This window comes from Ambystoma mexicanum, chromosome 11, assembly GCF_040938575.1.
Source record: "Ambystoma mexicanum isolate Mex_15411 chromosome 11, UKY_AmexF1_1, whole genome shotgun sequence".
Taxonomy (NCBI): Eukaryota; Metazoa; Chordata; class Amphibia; order Caudata; family Ambystomatidae; genus Ambystoma; species Ambystoma mexicanum.
In genome coordinates this window covers 451,386,616-451,410,132 of record NC_090934.1, presented here as the reverse complement: position 1 = coordinate 451,410,132, position 23,517 = coordinate 451,386,616, and the positions used below count along the sequence as shown (strand labels likewise).

Here is a 23,517-nt window from a genome sequence, read left to right as displayed (position 1 = left end):
TCTCATGAAAATCTCTCAAGAGCTGGGTCATTATATATTTGGGCAAGGCATGGAAAAACGTATTAATAAATTCTCTGCTGTCTGTGCGCACCCTTCTGGTGGTCTGCGCAAAGGCACGTTTCAGTTCTTGCACAAACTCTTGTGGGGCCTGATCCTCCCCACACTGCAAATTGTAGGCTGCCTTGCGAGCCTCTTGAGGATTTCGGTGCACAGAGAAATGTTTCAAGATGGCCGCCTTATAGGTGGACCATCTTAAATGATTTTGGTCCTCCAGCCCCGCAAAGAAACTGGAGTATTCTGGGGAGAATGTCCATTTGGCGTACTGGATGCAGCTACTGCTGTCCTTCAAATGGAAAGTCTCCATCATTTGCTCATAGAGCTCCAAGTGTTCCCAAACAGAGTACTTGGCGTTCTTATGATAAGCACGTGATGACACTCCTGATTGCCTTAATATGCTTCAATGGGTCCTTAAGCAAGGCCCTTTTTGCCTTATTGGCCTTTTTGGTCCGGGTAACCCTGGTCCATTCATCCTCTGACTCAGAGGCACTGCTCCCCGAGGTTCCTGTCTGATCTTCCAGGTTTTCCCGGATTCTGCGAGCCTGGGAATGGCTGGCAGAATGTGGGGACCTGGTCTCCTGTGTCCTGCACCACTCAGAGGAGTCTTCAGATCCCTCCTTGCTGCCAGGATTTGATGGGCACCCCCCCCACTGACCTAACTGGGCAGAGGTTTTCAGGATGCCCTTAATGGGCCTACTCTCCTGGGGTTCCCCATCAAATTGCACTGTGCTTGGGTGCCCATACCCGGATGCCCGCCCCTCCATTCCTGGGTGGTACTGGCCTATGAGCCCCATGCTTCTGGCTGAATAGTAATCTGCCATCCCTGTGGCCCGGTGCTCATGTGCGCCAGGGGACATGGGGGTGGCAGAGTCCAGGGACTGAGAGAGATAAAGGCCTCTGGTGCTAGGGCTCCTGAGGTTATGCTCAGGAGTTTCCCTTTCCCAGCGAACCTGGTCTCTATCCGCCCCTGCTCCCTGTTGCAATGCAAGAGCCTGCGCCTTCAGTTCCTCAGTTAAGGCCTTACTAGACTCTATCAGTCTCTCCATCGCTACCTGTTGTTGGAGCCTATCATTGTGCTGGCAGAGAGCCTCATTCTCTCTCTGCGTTTCCTGATTGGTCCTGGAGCACTGGGCCAGTCTTTGCTGCAGGAGGGTTACCTCCTGAGCTGTGTCCCTATTGGCCTGCTCCTGTCTTGCCAGAGCATCCTCCACCCTCCTGGTGTGCTCTAGCAAGTCCTGGTGTTCTTTTTGGAGGTCACCCAGTCCCTGGTGGGCCAGGTGATTTTCTTCCAATTTCCTTTTTAAGTGGCAGAGTTCCTGGCCTAAGGTATCCCTTTCCTGACTAAGAGCCTGCATCTGTGCCGCCAGGTCGTCCCTTTGCCTTTGGAAGGCACCAGCTTTCTGGCGCTCCTGGTCAAACTCTGCCTGGGAATCCAGGTCTTTCAAAATCAGTTTATTGCTCTCTGCCTTCTCCCTATCTAGGTGGCTTTGCAGGGTGACTACCTGCTCAGCACATGCCCTATTGAAGTCTAACTGTTGCTCCAGCTTTTTCTGGCTCTGCAGTAGGGAGTCCAAACCTTCTTGGTATTCCTTCTGCAAGGCCTGAAATCTGGTATCCTGGTCAGCCTTTTCCTGTTGCAGGATGTCCATATCCCTCTTTATTTTAATGATGTGCTGTCTACTCTCATTTTCTGACTCCTGGCTCCCCTGCAGCCTCTGCTCAGAAGAGACCAGGTCAGATTGGACCTTCTCTAACGCCATCTGTCGCTTATTCGCCAGATCTTGGCTTTCAGTACATTTATCCTGCATGTCTCCCATATATAGGTACAGGTATGCCGCTATCCTAACCATCTTGTCTTGTTCATCCTTAGCTTTAGGAGCCATGTATAGTTCACTCAGGGCCACATGTAGGGGACCCTGATCTCCCCATATATCTGACCCTGTTTCAGTGACCTGTTGCGTGATGGCCTGCAACCAGACCATGCGGTCCTGGTGAGTCCACTCACCTCTCACAAATAACTTATGTAAGAAGTGCTCTCTGGCTATTTTCATGTCTACTAAGGTCGTCATTCTAGAGATTGGTCTCTGTCCTGACTAAATTAGTATTTTATTTTTGCAAAACAGACCTTTTTCTTAGAGCGTTCCTTTGAGGAGTGCTTTACAGCGTAACACAGAGTGGTGATCTGACCGGATATGTGTATCTGGTCAGCTGGCATGCTGTATTAGTCTGCACAAGTGATAGATCTAATCCAAACGTCCGGCACGAGCCCCCAATTTGTAAGAGGATTCAATTCAACACTACAGCTAAGTCAATGCCTAGTCTGGGATACTGAATGGAAACCCTTGTTGATATATCTTTATGTCCAGTTCATGCGTTCTGGATGACTACCCCTATATAACACCCCTCTCTTGGAATCCCCCTGACCCCACTGAGCCAAGAAGTAGTTCTATTTTGCAAGTTAAAAGGTTTATTTGATAATTTAAACAATATATATATATATATATATATATATATATATCACGCTTTATAATAAATTAATAATTGGATATCACACTTAATCTGATATGATAAAGATTAACAACGGAGAATCTGGCACTAGCACACCTCTTTATAATCACTAAGGAGTTGACATGAAATGGATAAGGTAGCAACAATGCTTTTATGGTCTCAAATGGATGCAATGTGGAATGAAATGCAGTACGGAAAATAACTTGATAGGATTTCAGCAAAAGACAATGTAATCACTTTCTTGGACAATTCACCCCCCCCTTTTATGCAATGCAAGGATATGGAAGGAAGGCACACAGTTCTCAGAAATGCAATCAAATGTGATTCAGTTCACCCCAGCAAGCTTAGACTACAGATCGGAGTTTTAAACACAGGCCCAAAATGCTTTTATGTGTGCTGGCAATGAAGTGAAAAATATGCTAAATTGCCTTTAATTCCCTCTAGAGGTTCTAGGTGAGTGAAATATACTTGGGATGAGTTCAGGCTCACTTTAGCAAGGATCTAGGAGTAACTAGCAGGTTAAACGAATTTTTGGCAAATGAAAGCAAGAAAACTGCTGTTTTCACACGTTGAGAAATTTGCAAATCGCGGCAAATTCGCGAGTGCGTTTTTCGCGATTGCGGCAAAACTATAGGGACTAGCACTATCGTTTTGGGGTCCTAGGACAGCCTAGGATCCCAGCTTCCAGATGAAAGTTACTGCAAGTCTCTAGCACAAACGGTCACGGAGATATGAGCAATTAAATAAAGGTAGTTTTTCAGATTTTAAATTTTAAAGTTCAAAAAGACAAGTGCAGCTTGCAACTAGAAAATGACAGGTGACAGCTTTACAAATGACAGGTGACAGTTAGGAGGCAGTTCTACTTAGATTAAATAGATTGAATTATATTATTTTAACTAAGAGATTGGTTCTGCACAGTTTGCTAGGTACTCACACTATATTCTTGAATTAAATGGGCCTCGCCACGGATCTGGTCAGGTTTTAGACTGGACTCTGGTCTCTGCACTTCACAGTGATCTGGGTCAGCTCTCTCTGGTTCTGCTAACAGCGTTCTGGTCTGGGTCTGCTCTCTCTCTGGTTCTGGATATTGATAGATTTGAAGTCTCTATGTTGGCTCTCTGAAGGTTGATGGAGGTAAAGTATGGATTTTCCCGGCAGAGCTTCCAGCTGCAAATGGATTTGAAGGTCCCTATCTGTCCTGTCTGTCTGCTTTTATCTGTTTTTAAAATGGGTGTGTGTGCAGCATCACTAGCCCCTACCCCTCTCCACTTGTCATTGGCCACTTCATCCGCTTCCACTTGATTGGGGGAATGAAATGAAGTGTCATCATGATGAGGTCACCCACCCCTGTCAACTTTACACACAATCTATATTTGCTCAAAAAACATATTTGCACAGGTACACATTTGTTTAAAATTACATGCACCCCTCACATATCACAGGAGGTATACCCTGTCCAAATCTGCTCTTCCTGGGGGCTTGCATTCAGAAATGGCAATATTTGCACTTTTTAACTGATTTTGCAATATCGGACATTACCCCAAATTTACACACATGTGCGCAAGGAGTATGGACATTAGTTGATGAAGTGTCAGATTTTTCACATGCACACATTTTGAGTAATATCCTCTTTTCCGCTAAAACCCCCCTGAACATACCACCGGGTCCTAACACGTCTTAAAATGTGGGCAGAAAAATCACAAGAATTATGGTGTCATTTAAATAATTTTCACAAGTCCGTACTATGAGTTATTCATCTTTTTAGAGTTATGTTCCGGCCCCAAAGGGGTGTGGTTTCCCCCAAGCACAAGGTTGAATTTCTGGTTTTTCCAGTTCTGCCAAGCCAGCTTGCTCTCACAGGCAGTGCCCCTCCCCTGTCCTTCCAGGAGGAAGCTCCATTTACGACTCCCGCCAATAAAACATTTGCCTGAGTCAGGACAGGGCTTTGTTCAGAGCTCCTGTATTCTGTGGGGGCTCCCCTTAATTCAATTATCAGAGAGATGGCATATCCTTAGTGTGGCCAGCAAAAGGCAGATAGGCCTGGGAACACAGCTGTGACTCAAGTTTCACTCCTGATGCGGGGTAGTTGCCAGGCAAAATTGGAATCTCTTTAAGCCAGTTTTTAGCTACATGTCATTTCTGTTCCCCAGTTTTCTGCATTCAAATAAAACTAAACATTTTTACATATGCAGCTAGAATGCTGATTCTAAGTTTAAAACTATGACATTTAAACAATTGAAACCTATGTGACACTCAAAAGTAGGTCACTCAGTCAATTTAAACACTTAGATTTTTAGTGTCTTTCAGTCCAAATTTACTTAAACTGCTGAAATCCACAGCTCAGCCAGTCTTGTTATAAACCTTCAAGTCACTTCAGAATATAACTTTACATTGGATCCACCTCTCAGTAAGTCTTTCTTTGGCTTGCCTTGGGTTCATTTATTCAGTTTTACACAAAATCTGGTGGTTTTAAAACGCCGGCTTTCTGATAGTGGTGAGTACTGGTACTGCACCCCTTTTTGGGATTTAAGAAAATGAATTCCCAACAGTTATGGGTTTGCTTTTGGCAATCAGCATTGCCATTCCCAATGGTTTCAGACTACTGTGTGGGTAGTCCAATGGTGGTTTTAGGCAGTGTCCTTCTGTGCCCATAACATCGGCAAAAATGAGTGGCAGCCTATTCTTCATGCATTTCCCTGTGCATTTTCTGGGAAGCTCTGGCCATCATGATGTTTTCCATGTCAGTACTGCACAGTTTTGAGGTAGGGCTTGGATGCGTGGATAAAAACATCCCACAGGCAGGTGCATCTCCTGTGGCGGAATAATGTGTCCCGCCAATGTTGTGTGGGACTGGGGGGGCCCCGGCAGGGCACCGGCTCAGCCCCACTTTCTGAAGACTTAAAGCACTGATGGTAGAGCTGGAGACCAGGCAGGATCTGGATTAATGGGCCTTGTGTGTGGTCGTGGTATGGAGTTGTGATTACTCGTTCCCATACTTGTAATTGCAATTCTTGGCTGTTGTCTTCAAGGCGCACTGAACTGAACTCTCCAGAGTACATTTCCCAGGAAGGTAATCTTATGGCAGGGCCGGAGGGCGACTTCCCAGGCGTCCTGCCATTAACCCCGGCCACACCAGGTCGGCAGAATATTTCACGGGCTACCCCTAGCTGGCACAGTGGGACAGGAACGGGAGGCGCCCTATTGAAATTAAATGTGCTCCGCTCTCAGGGCAGGTGGGGGAAGGTAGGGGTGCCACGTTTTTGTTTTGCTGCCCGTGGCTCTGGGACTTCTAAGGCCAGCCCTGAATGTAACCATTTGTTTTCTCTTTCAGGAGCTGGGAATGAAACCGAGGACTTCCTCACTGCAACTGTAGCAGTGGACACAGGTGAGGAGGGTGTGCTGCAGACCCCAGTACCTGCTAGAGAGGAATGTGGCAATTGGGGTGAATACTGGGGCTGCTTATTACCTTTCATTTTTCCAGTGAGCGTGACTTTTGAGTAGCCACATATCAAAAAAGAGGCCCTGGAAATAACTTTCAAAGTGACCCCATATTACACATTTTCAGCAAGCCCAATCCCTTTCCTGTTGGAACATTTGGAAGTAAAACAGGTTACTACACAAGAGGCCCAGAGTGCAGAGGCCTCCCGGGAAATATCTAGCGTTCCCTATAGGCCAATACACTGCTGCCCATTAAAGGCACTAATGAATGTGACGTAAAGACAGGTGCCCATGTCCCCTCCTGCCCCTCCCATGAGCGCCGCCCAGTTTTCTGCATTCAAATAAAACTAAACATTTTTACATATGCAGCTAGAATGCTGATTCTAAGTTTAAAACTATGACATTTAAACAATTGAAACCTATGTGACACTCAAAAGTAGGTCACTCAGTCAATTTAAACACTTAGATTTTTAGTGTCTTTCAGTCCAAATTTACTTAAACTGCTGAAATCCACAGCTCAGCCAGTCTTGTTATAAACCTTCAAGTCACTTCAGAATATAACTTTACATTGGATCCACATCTCAGTAAGTCTTTATTTGGCTTGCCTTGGGTTCATTTATTCAGTTTTACACAAAATCTGGTGGTTTTAAAACGCCGGCTTTCTGATAGTGGTGAGTACTGGTACTGCACCCCTTTTTGGGATTTAAGAAAATGAATTCCCAACAGTTATGGGTTTGCTTTTGGCAATCAGCATTGCCATTCCCATTGGTTTCAGACTACTGGGGGGTTGTCCAATGGTGGTTTTAGGCAGTGTCCTTCTGTGCCCATAACATCGGCAAAAATGAGTGGCAGCCTAAACTTCATGCATTTCCCTGTGCATTTTCTGGGAAGCTCTGGCCATCATGATGTTTTCCATGTCAGTACTGCACAGTTTTGAGGTAGGGCTTGGATGCGTGGATAAAAACATCCCACGAGCCCCCCTCTTGCGATGGCCATTCTATTTCACTAATGGGACTCGCAAGACCTGGGATGTTTCCTCATCTTCTTCCAATAGATGGGACAGTTCAGCATCTTTTTCTGCATCCGGTCGGATCGATCGGTTCTCCTCGCTGGTCCTGATGGGAAGATTGGGCGGTACCCCGGGCCCGTTGCGTCTCTGCTCCCGGTCTCCGGATCGTCCTCCTTGGCCCGTCTCCCGGTTTTCTTTCTCCTAGGACGACAAAGGAAGAGCGGCAATACCTATTCATAGACATTTTTCCACCACTGTTGAGATAGTGGGGCAGCATATGCATTTCATCATAACGAAACATTACATTCTTATTTTGAAAAAAAAACAGTATAACTAAGAGACAGTTTCATGCAAATCACAATATTTTAGAGACTAGATGTGGTATGTTTTATGGTTGGAACTGAATTAGTCTGAGACAGTACCCGCTAGGATTCCAGAGGATTCCTCTAGTCGTTGCAGAGTGTGCCTGGGATGGCAACATTTCAACTGGTTTATGTGGACCCACTTGTCTTCCCCTGCTGCCAAAGGACCTTTGGGGATGTGGATTTTGTAGGCCACAGGGGAGATTTTGTCTATAATCTCAAAGGGTCCCTTCCATGTAGGCAAAAATTTTCGCTGTTTTGCCTGGTTTCTTTGGAAGTTGTATAGATAGACCCGGTCCCCCACCTGATATTCCTTCCTGGAAGTCTTCAGGTCATAGTGGGTCTTCATGCTATCAGCCGATCTTTCTAGATTCCGCTGAGCATAAGCAAAAGCATGTTGGAGGTGTTTCCTTAAATTCTCCACATACTCATGAGTAGTGGAGGCATTTATCAGTGTCTGCTCTTGGGTCCTATAGAGCAAATGCTGCGGAAGCACCATCTTGCGCCCAGTCATCAACTCAAATGGTGACATTTTGGTTGCAGATGAAGGGGTAGATCTGATGGCCATTAGGACCAGAGGTAATCGGATATCCCAACTTGGCCCAGAATCTGCCACAAACTTTTTTAGTATGCTCACAATGGTTCGGTTATATCTCTCTACTGCCCCAGAAGAAGCTGGCCTGTAAGCAATATGCAACTTCCTTTTGACCCCCAGTATCTCCCACATCTTTGTCATTACTTCACTGGTGAAGTGGCTACCTCTGTCTGACTCAATCCTTTGAGGTAGACCGAAACGGGAAAAGATGTGGTTAATCATCAGGGCAGCTGCAGTTTCTGCCTTGCAATTTGGGGCTGGGAGACATTCCACCCACTTGGTAAACAAGCATGTCACAGTCAACATGTACTTATTCCCCCTAGCCGAGCGAATCACGGGGCCTACAAAGTCGATTTGTAAATCTGACCATGGCAGGGTCATCCCCCTCTTTTGGAGAGGCGCACGGTGCGTGAGGGATGATGGCTGAAATTGCGCACACACAAGACACCCCTTCAAGTATTGGTCGAGGTCCTGCCCCATGTGTGGCCAGTATGCAACCTCTCTTAAGATTTCCAATGTTGTGTGAAACCCCCTATGACCGGCGGTGGCCGCATCATGGGCGTGACTTAACATCAGGCTTCGGAATGAGGTAGGAACCACCCATTGATCGTGGCCAGCTTTGGATTTCCTTACCAACAAACCGTCTTGGATCCGGAACATTTCTGGACATTTCATCAACACTCTTAGGTCCTCTTTCCCAATGTAATCGGTACCCGTCAGGGGAAAGTTCTCAGGGTCCTCAAGGTGTTGGTAAAATTTACCAATTATTGGATCCCCCTTCTGAGCGGTAATCAAATCAGCATCAGGGGTCTCCTTACTCCATTGGGCAATTGAAAGGTCGTTGTGAGCATTTGTCTGGGACCTAGTGATAGCAGTGACCTGGATTTCCCCCAATAGGGACTCAATCTCAATTAGATCCCCTTGGATGGCCCCGGTTTTGGCCAGCTGATCAGCTAAGTCATTTCCAGTTTTGTCTGGTCCCTCTACTTTGGAATGACCCTTGATCTTTTTCCAATAGATGGTCATCTCATTCGAGGTGACCAGTTCATCAATGTTTTGGATCAACTTCCCATGTTTCAAGGGTTTGTTGTTAGCACATAACATGCCTCTGGTTTTCCAATTAACCAGGTGCTCCACGAACCCGTTCCGTACATAATCCGAATCTGTGATTATGACCAGTTTGTGGAGTTGATGCTGGACAGCAGTGAGGATGGCCTGATGCACAGCCATCAATTCTGCCACCTGACTACTTCGGGGACCAATTTTGTATCCAGCGGAGGGTTCTGGGGACTCATTCACCCATGCATTCCCTACGCCGGCCACCAGTTCTTTCTCCCCGTTGTTGTCAACATGGTAAGAGCATCCATCCACATACACAGTGGGCATTCCCTCACACTTGTCTTCTTCAAAGACTTTGTGTGGGGAATTAAGGTATGCCTCCGTGTTGTCCTTGATTTTTAGACTTTCGACCTCGAGACAGTTTTCTCTGGCACAATCATGCAAGTCAGCCAGACCTTGCGCGAGGGGACTCTTCTTGTTTTGGCCATATCTGACCTCCACAGGAAAGCCTTGCATTGACAGAATCCAGGAAGTAATTCGGGAATTACTCACATTTCCGGTCCGGATTCTGTCACTTTGGAGATATTGCAGAGGCTGGTGTGGAGTCTCCACTATGATGTGTTCCCCCTGGATAAACGGGCGGTAATTCTTCAATGCCCACACCGTTGCCAGGAGTGCCTTCTCACAATCATTGAATTTTTCCTCCACAGAGGATAAAGTTTTGCTCGCATAGGAGATTACTTTATTGACCTTGTCATGCTTTTGGTATAATACTGCCGTCAAGCACGTATTAGAGAACCCCGTCTCCAGGAAGAACTCCTTGTTTCTGACAGGGTAAGCTAGGCAAGGCGCTTGTGAGAGGCTTCTTTTGAGTTGTCTTACTGCCTCGGCTTGTTCTGGACCCCATTCCCACTTGACCCCCCCCTTCAGGAGATGAATCAGGGGTCTGGTGATCTCTGCGTAGCCCTCAATGAATTTTCTGCTGTAATTAGTTAGTCCAAGGAGGCACCTTAGTTCCCGCAGAGTTGTGGGGTCTTTCAGTTTCTGAAGTGCTTCCACTTTCTTTTCCTGGGGACAGAGACCCTGAGGAGTAATCTCATGCCCCAAGAAATTAACACGGGTTCTACACCACTGTGCTTTCTGAAAGGAAAGTTTTGCTCCGGCGGCCCTCAACTGGGTCAGAACATAACGGATCTCCGCTATGTGTTCCTCCACAGATGAACTTTTGATGAGGACATCATCTACATAAGCCAGGTTACCCCTCGCACCCAGGTCGGGCATGGCCTTATGTAGGAAAATGTTAAATTCATTGCCGGAGTTGAGGTATCCGAAGGGAGTCCGGGTCCATGTATACTGCTCGCCCCCAAAGGTAAAAGCCAGCTTGTATTGGTCCTCCCTACTGACCGGCACGGTCCAGTATCCATTGGTCAGGTCTATTGCAGTGAATACCTGTGACCCCTGAATCTGGGCCAGCCCTTGGTCAATGTAGGGAAGAGGCCATCGGGAAGCATGGACCCGTTTGTTGAGCTCCCTGAGGTCGGCGCAGAGTCTCCACTGGCCGTTTGGCTTCAATATTCCCAGCACCGGATTATTGAAGGTGCTGTGGACTGGACGGATTATTCCCCGGGACTCAAGGTTCTTAATTATTTCAGTAAGGGACTCCATTGATGCGAGGGGCAAGCGATATTGCTTCACAAACACTGGAGTCATGCCAGGGTCCGTGGGGATTGTTGTTGTGTGGATGTCAGTGCGACCGCAGTCATATGAGTCTACCGCAAAGAGATCTTGGAAATCCAAGAAAACTTGTTTCAACTTTTGCTTTTGTTCCAGAGTCACACAGGCATCAGCTAGGTTGACTCTCTCTTCCACCATCTGCCTGAAGCCTGGAAAGACTTCTGGTTTGGCTATTTCTGCGACCTCCTCCAGCTGGGTGGAGAAGTCCCTGTTCAGAGTGCTGATTTGGACTGGAGGCTTCAGGTGGGAAAGGCAGCCCTCATGGACCTGGAAAATCACCTCATCCCTCCTGAAGTCACAAGTCACATCTTCCTTACCATAAGGGCAAGAAGTGTACACCAGGAGGTTCCCCCCATGGCGGGTAAAAATCCTGTCTGGTGTTGGATTGTCATCACTGTCACTGTCAAAGCAGTCCTTGGGGATTGGCCCTAACAGTTCATTACCTAAATCTATGGAAAAATGTCGGTCATCAACCGCCATTCCAATAATGGTGCCTGCGGCTAGAATAATACTCTTTAAGTCGCTGTTATCCACCTCTATTGGAATGGTGTCATGTTCTATGTTGACTAATGGAGTTGGGTTTACCCCCAACCCTTGCTGTTGGAGAAAAGCGTTTAGATGTATGTAAGCATCAGGGTTTTTCAAATATTGTCCTCTTTTAACTTTCACTTCCAGGGAGAATTGTCGGGTCCTTTCTGGGATGGTGACTTCCTCTTTGATCTGGATTTCAACTGCATAAGTAGCAATTGAGCTGACCTAAATGCTTTTTCTGGAACATCAAAGCCCATGGGATTATCCACTAATCGGGACCAAGCTTTGAAGTTTATTAGGTCCAAACTAATGGCAAAGCGATTGAGAATGTCACTGCCTAAGTAAAAGGCGGCAGTGATGTCTCGCACGACCCAACAATTATGGACTATGCTCTTGTTGCCAATGGAGATTTTGAGCATACACCTGCTTGGCAGGAGATGTTTGGAATTGGGTGCTTCCAGGTCCATTTCCCATTTGTCTATCAGTTTGAATGTGGGAATGGCTGGATCTTTTGGGAGTTGGCGAAACATGGCTTCGCTGATGAAGCTCTTACCATTGTTCACGCACACTCGAGCGAGAACAGAGTCCTTCCCATCATTTAACTGAACAGGGATGAACAACTGCTCTCCAATTTGCTGAATATCAGCCAGGCTCTGAGCTGATTTCACATCTTTCTGGACTATAGGAGTGGGAGTTTCTGATTGTGGATTAGTATAGAGTCTCAGAGTGTTTCCTTCCAGCGTGGAGTACCACTTTAGACTGGAAAGAAGGTTGATTTTCAGAAATAGAGAGGACCCTCCATCACCAGTCTGTTGTCCTACTGCTATTACTGTCACGTCTGGAATTTGGCTATTCTGGAAGTGAAATTCTACTTGGTCAGGTTTTTGTTCAACCATGTGGAAGGTGCCGTTTAAACTAACATGGTTGACACTCTCTTTTAATTTTATTGGTCGGCTAGTCTGGGTCCAGAGGACCTTGTTTACACAATCTATTAGGGGTGACAACCTTCTCAGGAGGTCATTCCCCAGTAAACAAGGGGTGCCCTCTGGAGTCACTACTATGACCGGGTGTTTCAACTTGTGTCGCCCGATCTTAATGTCCAAGTCTGCCGTCCCCTCGACGGGAATTTCCTTCCCGTCAAAGTTCTGGAGTTATCCAGGAAGTGAGGTGAGAGGAATTTGGTAATTCCCTCCCCTTCCTGCATTCAGTTCATCAAAGGCCCTTCTGGACAGAAGGGTAGCTTGAGATCCAGTGTCCACCAGTGCCAAAATTGTACCCTGCCCCTGTACTTGTACCGGGGCATAATATCTTTCCTTCTTCTCCTCAAGGAGGCACAGATAATGCACATTTTTGGACAACTGGCGGGCTAACTTTCTGGTTTTGGACATTTCAAGAGAAGAAATTTGGGCAGACTTCTGTGGAGAGCCTTGGGAATCTGAAAGAAAAATTTGGCAACTGGAGATCAGAGCCATTGTGGGTTCCCCTGGCTCCGGTTCCGGGCCGCCCCCCCTTTTTGGAGGCAGTCACCAGGATGGGTTTGAACCAGGGGATTTTCTTGCTGTTGGTTCTGGGATGAGATGGTGGGCGGCGGTAGCTCAGTCTCCACATCTCCCCAGTCTGGATTTGCATCCCTAGGGACCCATTTTTCTTTGGGAGGAGTTCCCCCCTCTCTGAAGGAGAAGATCCTTTTCCCAGGATCCTCTGAGGATCCCTCTCCCTCAAATTGGAAGATCTGTACCTCCTCCTCAAACTGAGTCTGTTTGGGTCTTTTGTTTCTCCTACCCCCCCTCTGCTCCTTAGGAGGCAGACTTTCAGGGGCAAGAGATTTTGTTTCCGGTTCCTGGGTTTCCAGGGGCTGTTTACAAGTGAGGAAGGAAGCTTCCTCCAAGGCTTTACACCCCCCTTCCCTTTGTGCCTCCTCCCTGGGAACCGGTGAGCTATCGGGGTGCTGCCCCCGTCATTGTTCTGGAGCACCAGGTCCAGAGTTGGGTGCGTTCTGCGCCGGCATGCCGATCTGAGGGTTCTGCTGAGCCCTCAGTATGTGACCCAGATCCCGCGCCATGTTTTGAACCTGGCGCTCTAACTGGGAGACCCGCTCAGGCTGATACGGGGCCCTGTTTTCTCCCCTGGGCTGATCCCGGGAAGGGTAGCTATCCCTTCTTTGGTAGTACCCCTGGTTGGGAAGATTTGGATACCCCTCCACCCTTGGCCTCCCCTCTCCCGGATTCGGTTGTCTGGGCTCAGGGAATTGGGGAAAGAAGGGTGGAGGATTTTGGGGCTGGAAATTGGGTGGATACCTGGGGAAAAAGTTCTGCCCAGGATTTGGAGAATTTCTGCCCTCCTGTGGGAAGTTAGGAGGGAAGTTCCCTGGGTTAGGTGCTTGGCTGGATCCCCCCCCTTGGGCTGGAGGAGTCCACACATAACCCAGGATGGGTCTGTTTCCCTTGTAACGGGGGCTTACATAATCAGGAGAGCGAGGGACCCCATTTGTGGGGCTGCCTCCCTGGCTCCCTGTCTGTGACTGGCCCGAGGACCTTCTGGGCCTAGCATTATTAGGTGCAGGTAGGTTTTTAGGCCCCCCCATCTCCAACTCTAAAACGGGGGTGACCTTTACCTCTGCCACCTTGGCAGCAGCAGGGGTGCTGTTAGTTTTGGGTTTTTTGGGCTGGTTTTTGTTTTCCACCGGTTTCTGCACCTCGTAGATGCGGGTGGCTTGTTCAATGACCCATTCTAAAGATCTTTTCTCATGAAAATCTCTCACGAGCTGGGTCATTATATATTTGGGCAAGGCATGGAAAAACGTATTAATAAATTCTCTGCTGTCTGTGCGCACCCTTCTGGTGGTCTGCGCAAAGGCACGTTACAGTTCTTGCACAAACTCTTGTGGGGCCTGATCCTCCCCACACTGCAAATTGTAGGCTGCCTTGCGAGCCTCTTGAGGATTTTGGTGCACAGAGAAATGTTTCAAGATGGCCGCCTTATAGGTGGACCATCTTAAATGATTTTGGTCCTCCAGCCCCGCAAAGAAACTGAAGTATTCTGGGGAGAATGTCCATTTGGCGTACTGGATGCAGCTACTGCTGTCCTTCAAATGGAAAGTCTCCATCATTTGCTCATAGAGCTCCAAGTGTTCCCAAACAGAGTACTTGGCGTTCTTATGATAAGGCGTGATGACACTCCTGATTGCCTTAATCTGCTTCAATGGGTCCTTAAGCAAGGCCCTTTTTGCCTTATTGGCCTTTTTGGTCCGGGTAACCCTGGTCCATTCATCCTCTGACTCAGAGGCACTGCTCCCCGAGGTTCCTGTCTGATCTTCCAGGTTTTCCCGGATTCTGCGAGCCTGGGAATGGCTGGCAGAATGTGGGGACCTGGTCTCCTGTGTCCTGCACCGCTCAGAGGAGTCTTCAGATCCCTCCTTGCTGCCAGGATTTGATGGGTACCCCCCCCACTGACCTAACTGGGCAGAGGTTTTCAGGATGCCTTTAATGGGCCTACTCTCCTGGGGTTCCCCATCAAATTGCACTGTGCTTGGGTGCCCATACCCGGATGCCCGCCCCTCCATTCCTGGGTGGTACTGGCCTATGAGCCCCATGCTTCTGGCTGAATAGTAATCTGCCATCCCTGTGGCCCGGTGCTCATGTGCGCCAGGGGACATGGGGGTGGTAGAGTCCAGGGACTGAGAGAGATAAAGGCCTCTGGTGCTAGGGCTCCTGAGGTTATGCTCAGGAGTTTCCCTTTCCCAGCGAACTTGGTCTCTATCCGCCCCTGCTCCGTGTTGCAATGCAAGAGCCTGCGCCTTCAGTTCCTCAGTTAAGGCCTTACTAGACTCTATCAGTCTCTCCTGCATCGCTACCTGTTGTTGGAGCCTATCATTGTGCTGGCAGAGAGCCTCATTCTCTCTCTGCGTTTCCTGATTGGTCCTGGAGCACTGGGCCAGTCTTTGCTGCAGGAGGGTTACCTCCTGAGCTGTGTCCCTATTGGCCTGCTCCTGTCTTGCCAGAGCATCCTCCACCCTCCTGGTGTGCTCTAGCAAGTCCTGGTGTTCTTTTTGGAGGTCACCCAGTCCCTGGTGGGCCAGGTGATTTTCTTCCAATTTCCTTTTTAAGTGGCAGTGACTAAGAGCCTGCATCTGTGCCGCCAGGTCGTCCCTTTGCCTTTGGAAGGCACCAGCTTTCTGGCGCTCCTGGTCAAACTCTGCCTGGGTATCCAGGTCTTTCAAAATCAGTTTATTGCTCTCTGCCTTCTCCCTATCTAGGTGGCTTTGCAGGGTGACTACCTGCTCAGCACATGCCCTATTGAAGTCTAACTGTTGCTCCAGCTTTTTCTGGCTCTGCAGTAGGGAGTCCAAACCTTCTTGGTATTCCTTCTGCAAGGCCTGAAATCTGGTATCCTGGTCAGCCTTTTCCTGTTGCAGGATGTCCATATCCCTCTTTATTTTAATGATGTGCTGTCTACTCTCATTTTCTGACTCCTGGCTCCCCTGCAGCCTCTGCTCAGAAGAGACCAGGTCAGATTAGACCTTCTCTAACGCCATCTGTCGCTTATTCGCCAGATCTTGGCTTTCAGTACATTTATCCTGCATGTCTCCCATATATAGGTACAGGTATGCCGCTATCCTAACCATCTTGTCTTGTTCATCCTTAGCTTTAGGAGCCATGTATAGTTCACTCAGGGCCACATGTAGGGGACCCTGATCTCCCCATGTATCTGACCCTGTTTCAGTGACCTGTTGCGTGATGGCCTGCAACCAGACCATGCGGTCCTGGTGAGTCCACTCACCTCTCACAAATAACTTATGTAAGAAGTGCTCTCTGGCTATTTTCATGTCTACTAAGGTCGTCATTCTAGAGATTGGTCTCTGTCCTGACTAAATTAGTATTTTATTTTTGCAAAACAGACCTTTTTCTTAGAGCGTTCCTTTGAGGAGTGCTTTACAGCGTAACACAGCGTGGTGATCTGACCGGATATGTGTATCTGGTCAGCTGGCACGCTGTATTAGTCTGCACAAGTGATAGATCTAATCCAAACGTCCGGCACGAGCCCCCAATTTGTAAGAGGATTCAATTCAACACTACAGCTAAATCAATGCCTAGTCTGGGATACTGAATGGAAACCCTTATTGATATATCTTTATGTCCAGTTCATGCGTTCTGGATGACTACCCCTATATAACACCCCTCTCTTGGAATCCCCCTGACCCCACTGAGCCAAGAAGTAGTTCTGTTTTGCAAGTTAAAAGGTTTATTTGATAATTTAAACAATATATATATATATATATATATATATATATATATATATATATATATGTATATCACGCTTTATAATAAATTAATAATTGGATATCACACTTAATCTGATATGATAAAGATTAACAACAGAGAATCTGGCACTAGCACACCTCTTTATAATCACTAAGGAGTTGACATGAAATGGATAAGGTAGCAACAATACTTTTATGGTCTCAAATGGATGCAATGTGGAATGAAATGCAGTACGGAAAATAACTTGATAGGATTTCAGCAAAAGACAATGTAATCACTTTCTTGGACAATTCACCCCCCCTTTTTTGCAATGTAAGGATATGGAAGGAAGGCACACAGTTCTCAGAAATGCAATCAAATGTGATTCAGTTCACCCCAGCAAGCTTAGACTACAGATCGGAGTTTTAAACACAGGCCCAAAATGCTTTTATGTGTGCTGGCAATGAAGTGAAAAATATGCTAAATTGCCTTTAATTCCCTCTAGAGGTTCTAGGTGAGTGAAATATACTTGGGATGAGTTCAGGCTCACTTTAGCAAGGATCTAGGAGTAACTAGCAGGTTAAACGAATGTTTGGCAAATGAATGCAAGAAAACTGCTGTTTTCACACGTTGAGAAATTTGCAAATCGTGGCAAATTCGTGAGTGCGTTTTTCGCGATTGCGGCAAAACTATAGGGACTAGCACTATCGTTTTGGGGTCCTAGGACAGCCTAGGATCTCAGCTTCCAGATGAAAGTTACTGCAAGTCTCTAGCACAAACGGTCACAGAGATATGAGCGATTAAATAAAGGTCGTTTTTCAGATTTGAAATTTTAAAGTTCAAAAAGACAAGTGCAGCTTGCAACTAGAAAATGACAGGTGACAGCTTTACAAATGACAGGTGACAGTTAGGAGGCAGTTCTACTTAGATTAAATAGATTGAATTATATTACTTTAACTAAGAGATTGGTTCTGCACAGTTTGCTAGGTACTCACACTATATTCTTGAATTAAATGGGCCTCGCCACGGATCTGGTCAGGTTTTAGACTGGACTCTGGTCTCTGCACTTCACAGTGATCTGGGTCAGCTCTCTCTGGTTCTGCTAACAGCGTTCTGGTCTGGGTCTGCTCTCTCTCTGGTTCTGGATATTGATAGATTTGAAGTCTCTATGTTGGCTCTCTGAAGGTTGATGGAGGTAAAGTATGGATTTTCCCGGCAGAGCTTCCAGCTGCAAATGGATTTGAAGGTCCCTATCTGTCCTGTCTGTCTGCTTTTATCTGTTTTTAAAATGGGTGTGTGTGCAGCATCACTAGCCCCTACCTCTCTCCACTTGTCATTGGCCACTTCATCCGCTTCCACTTGATTGGGGGAATGAAATGAAGTGTCATCATGATGAGGTCTGTTTATGATACAGAGAACCCACCCCTGTCAACTTTACACACAATCTATATTTGCTCAAAAAACATATTTGCACAGGTACACATTTGTTTAAAATTACATGCACCCTTCACATATCACAGGAGGTATACCCTGTCCAAATCTGCTCTTCCTGGGGGCTTGCATTCAGAAATGGCAATATTTGCACTTTTTAACTGATTTTGCAATATCGGACATTACCCCAAATTTACACACATGTGCGCAAGGAGTATGGACATTAGTTGATGAAGTGTCAGATTTTTCACATGCACACATTTTGAGTAACATCCTCTTTTCCGCTAAAACCCCCCTGAACATACCACCGGGTCCTAACACGTCTTAAAATGTGGGCAGAAAAATCACAAGAATTATGGTGTCATTTAAATAATTTTCACAAGTCCGTACTATGAGTTATTCATCTTTTTAGAGTTATGTTCCGGCCCCAAAGGGATGTGGTTTCCCCCCAGCACAAGGTTGAATTTCTGGTTTTTCCAGTTCTGCCAAGCGAGCTTGCTCTCACAGGCAGTGCCCCTCCCCTGTCCTTCCAGGAGGAAGCTCCATTTACGACTCCCGCCAATAAAACATTTGCCTGAGTCAGGACAGGGCTTTGTTCAGAGCTCCTGTATTCTGTGGGGGCTCCCCTTAATTCAATTATCAGAGAGATGGCATATCCTTAGTGTGGCCAGCAAAAGGCAGATAGGCCTGGGAACACAGCTGTGACTCAAGTTTCACTCCTGATGGGGGGTAGTTGCCAGGCAAAATTGGAATCTCTTTAAGCCAGTTTTTAGCTACATGTCATTTCTGTTCCCCAGTTTTCTGCATTCAAATAAAACTAAACATTTTTACATATGCAGCTAGAATGCTGATTCTAAGTTTAAAACTATGACATTTAAACAATTGAAACCTATGTGACACTCAAAAGTAGGTCACTCAGTCAATTTAAACACTTAGATTTTTAGTGTCTTTCAGTCCAAATTTACTTAAACTGCTGAAATCCACAGCTCAGCCAGTCTTGTTATAAACCTTCAAGTCACTTCAGAATATAACTTTACATTGGATCCACCTCTCAGTAAGTCTTTCTTTGGCTTGCCTTGGGTTCATTTATTCAGTTTTACACAAAATCTGGTGGTTTTAAAACGCCGGCTTTCTGATAGTGGTGAGTACTGGTACTGCACCCCTTTTTGGGATTTAAGAAAATGAATTCCCAACAGTTATGGGTTTGCTTTTGGCAATCAGCATTGCCATTCCCAATGGTTTCAGACTACTGTGTGGGTAGTCCAATGGTGGTTTTAGGCAGTGTCCTTCTGTGCCCATAACATCGGCAAAAATGAGTGGCAGCCTATTCTTCATGCATTTCCCTGTGCATTTTCTGGGAAGCTCTGGCCATCATGATGTTTTCCATGTCAGTACTGCACAGTTTTGAGGTAGGGCTTGGATGCGTGGATAAAAACATCCCACAGGCAGGTGCATCTCCTGTGGCGGAATAATGTGTCCCGCCAATGTTGTGTGGGACTGGGGGGGCCCCGGCAGGGCACCGGCTCAGCCCCACTTTCTGAAGACTTAAAGCACTGATGGTAGAGCTGGAGACCAGGCAGGATCTGGATTAATGGGCCTTGTGTGTGGTCGTGGTATGGAGTTGTGATTACTCGTTCCCATACTTGTAATTGCAATTCTTGGCTGTTGTCTTCAAGGCGCACTGAACTGAACTCTCCAGAGTACATTTCCCAGGAAGGTAATCTTATGGCAGGGCCGGAGGGCGACTTCCCAGGCGTCCTGCCATTAACCCCGGCCACACCAGGTCGGCAGAATATTTCACGGGCTACCCCTAGCTGGCACAGTGGGACAGGAACGGGAGGCGCCCTATTGAAATTAAATGTGCTCCGCTCTCAGGGCAGGTGGGGGAAGGTAGGGGTGCAACGTTTTTGTTTTGCTGCCCGTGGCTCTGGGACTTCTAAGGCCAGCCCTGAATGTAACCATTTGTTTTCTCTTTCAGGAGCTGGGAATGAAACCGAGGACTTCCTCACTGCAACTGTAGCAGTGGACACAGGTGAGGAGGGTGTGCTGCAGACCCCAGTACCTGCTAGAGAGGAATGTGGCAATTGGGGTGAATACTGGGGCTGCTTATTACCTTTCATTTTTCCAGTGAGCGTGACTTTTGAGTAGCCACATATCAAAAAAGAGGCCCTGGAAATAACTTTCAAAGTGACCCCATATTACACATTTTCAGCAAGCCCAATCCCTTTCCTGTTGGAACATTTGGAAGTAAAACAGGTTACTACACAAGAGGCCCAGAGTGCAGAGGCCTCCCGGGAAATATCTAGCGTTCCCTATAGGCCAATACACTGCTGCCCATTAAAGGCACTAATGAATGTGACGTAAAGACAGGTGCCCATGTCCCCTCCTGCCCCTCCCATGAGCGCCGCCCAGTTTTCTGCATTCAAATAAAACTAAACATTTTTACATATGCAGCTAGAATGCTGATTCTAAGTTTAAAACTATGACATTTAAACAATTGAAACCTATGTGACACTCAAAAGTAGGTCACTCAGTCAATTTAAACACTTAGATTTTTAGTGTCTTTCAGTCCAAATTTACTTAAACTGCTGAAATCCACAGCTCAGCCAGTCTTGTTATAAACCTTCAAGTCACTTCAGAATATAACTTTACATTGGATCCACCTCTCAGTAAGTCTTTATTTGGCTTGCCTTGGGTTCATTTATTCAGTTTTACACAAAATCTGGTGGTTTTAAAACGCCGGCTTTCTGATAGTGGTGAGTACTGGTACTGCACCCCTTTTTGGGATTTAAGAAAATGAATTCCCAACAGTTATGGGTTTGCTTTTGGCAATCAGCATTGCCATTCCCATTGGTTTCAGACTACTGGGGGGTTGTCCAATGGTGGTTTTAGGCAGTGTCCTTCTGTGCCCATAACATCGGCAAAAATGAGTGGCAGCCTAAACTTCATGCATTTCCCTGTGCATTTTCTGGGAAGCTCTGGCCATCATGATGTTTTCCATGTCAGTACTGCACAGTTTTGAGGTAGGGCTTGGATGCGTGGATAAAAACATCCCACAAGCCCCCCTCTTGCGATGGCCATTCTATTTCACTAATGGGACTCGCAAGACCTGGGATGTTTCCTCATCTTCTTCCAATAGATGGGACAGTTCAGCATCTTTTTCTGCATCCGGTCGGATCGATCGGTTCTCCTCGCCGGTCCTGATGGGAAGATTGGGCGGTACCCCGGGCCCGTTGCGTCTCTGCTCCCGGTCTCCGGATCATCCTCCTTGGCCCGTCTCCCGGTTTTCTTTCTCCTAGGACGACAAAGGAAGAGCGGCAATACCTATTCATAGACATTTTTCCACCACTGTTGAGATAGTGGGGCAGCATATGCATTTCATCATAACGAAACATTACATTCTTATTTTGAAAAAAAAAACAGTATAACTAAGAGACAGTTTCATGCAAATCACAATATTTTAGAGACTAGATGTGGTATGTTTTATGGTTGGAACTGAATTAGTCTGAGACAGTACCCGCTAGGATTCCAGAGGATTCCTCTAGTCGTTGCAGAGTGTGCCTGGGATGGCAACATTTCAACTGGTTTATGTGGACCCACTTGTCTTCCCCCGCTGCCAAAGGACCTTTGGGGATGTGGATTTTGTAGGCCACAGGGGAGATTTTGTCTATAATCTCAAAGGGTCCCTTCCATGTAGGCAAAAATTTTCGCTGTTTTGCCTGGTTTCTTTGGAAGTTGTATAGATAGACCCGGTCCCCCACCTGATATTCCTTCCTGGAAGTCTTCAGGTCATAGTGGGTCTTCATGCTATCAGCCGATCTTTCTAGATTCCGCTGAGCATAAGCAAAAGCATGTTGGAGGTGTTTCCTTAAATTCTCCACATACTCATGAGTAGTGGAGGCATTTATCAGTGTCTGCTCTTGGGTCCTATAGAGCAAATGCTGCGGAAGCACCATCTTGCGCCCAGTCATCAACTCAAATGGTGACATTTTGGTTGCAGATGAAGGGGTAGATCTGATGGCCATTAGGACCAGAGGTAATCGGATATCCCAACTTGGCCCAGAATCTGCCACAAACTTTTTTAGTATGCTCACAATGGTTCGGTTATATCTCTCTACTGCCCCAGAAGAAGCTGGCCTGTAAGCAATATGCAACTTCCTTTTGACCCCCAGTATCTCCCACATCTTTGTCATTACTTCACTGGTGAAGTGGCTACCTCTGTCTGACTCAATCCTTTGAGGTAGACCGAAACGGGAAAAGATGTGGTTAATCATCAGGGCAGCTGCAGTTTCTGCCTTGCAATTTGGGGCTGGGAGACATTCCACCCACTTGGTAAACAAGCATGTCACAGTCAACATGTACTTATTCCCCCTAGCCGAGCGAATCACGGGGCCTACAAAGTCGATTTGTAAATCTGACCATGGCAGGGTCATCCCCCTCTTTTGGAGAGGCGCACGGTGCGTGAGGGATGATGGCTGAAATTGCGCACACACAAGACACCCCTTCAAGTATTGGTCGAGGTCCTGCCCCATGTGTGGCCAGTATGCAACCTCTCTTAAGATTTCCAATGTTGTGTGAAACCCCCTATGACCGGCGGTGGCCGCATCATGGGCGTGACTTAACATCAGGATTCGGAATGAGGTAGGAACCACCCATTGATCGTGGCCAGCTTTGGATTTCCTTACCAACAAACCGTCTTGGATCCGGAACATTTCTGGACATTTCATCAACACTCTTAGGTCCTCTTTCCCAATGTAATCGGTACCCGTCAGGGGAAAGTTCTCAGGGTCCTCAAGGTGTTGGTAAAATTTACCAATTATTGGATCCCCCTTCTGAGCGGTAATCAAATCAGCATCAGGGGTCTCCTTACTCCATTGGGCAATTGAAAGGTCGTTGTGAGCATTTGTCTGGGACCTAGTGATAGCAGTGACCTGGATTTCCCCCAATAGGGACTCAATCTCAATTAGATCCCCTTGGATGGCCCCGGTTTTGGCCAGCTGATCAGCTAAGTCATTTCCAGTTTTGTCTGGTCCCTCTACTTTGGAATGACCCTTGATCTTTTTCCAATAGATGGTCATCTCATTCGAGGTGACCAGATCATCAATGTTTTGGATCAACTTCCCATGTTTCAAGGGTTTGTTGTTAGAACATAACATGCCTCTGGTTTTCCAATTAACCAGGTGCTCCACGAACCCGTTCCGTACATAATCCGAATCTGTGATTATGACCAGTTTGTGGAGTTGATGCTGGACAGCAGTGAGGATGGCCTGATGCACAGCCATCAATTCTGCCACCTGACTACTTCGGGGACCAATTTTGTATCCAGCGGAGGGTTCTGGGGACTCATTCAACCATGCATTCCCTACGCCGGCCACCAGTTCTTTCTCCCCGTTGTTGTCAACATGGTAAGAGCATCCATCCACATACACAGTGGGCATTCCCTCACACTTGTCTTCTTCAAAGACTTTGTGTGGGGAATTAAGGTATGCCTCCGTGTTGTCCTTGATTTTTAGACTTTCGTCCTCGAGACAGTTTTCTCTGGCACAATCATGC

At 46.8% G+C, this 23,517-nt stretch overlaps 1 protein-coding gene across 5 annotated transcripts in view; it reads left to right on the top strand.

The window, feature by feature from the left end:
• LOC138503504 (embryonic protein UVS.2-like) overlaps positions 1 to 23,517 on the top strand; it is a 275,168-nt gene that overhangs the window by 49,110 nt on the left and 202,541 nt on the right. For 4 of the 5 annotated variants that reach the window (XM_069623289.1, XM_069623288.1, XM_069623285.1 and 1 more), the window contains 2 exons: positions 5,897 to 5,950; positions 19,943 to 19,996. In XM_069623289.1, coding sequence (XP_069479390.1) covers positions 5,897 to 5,950; positions 19,943 to 19,996 — 108 coding nt within the window. The remainder of the gene's footprint in view (positions 1 to 5,896; positions 5,951 to 19,942; positions 19,997 to 23,517) is intronic. The other variant, XM_069623286.1, reaches the window with a different exon arrangement.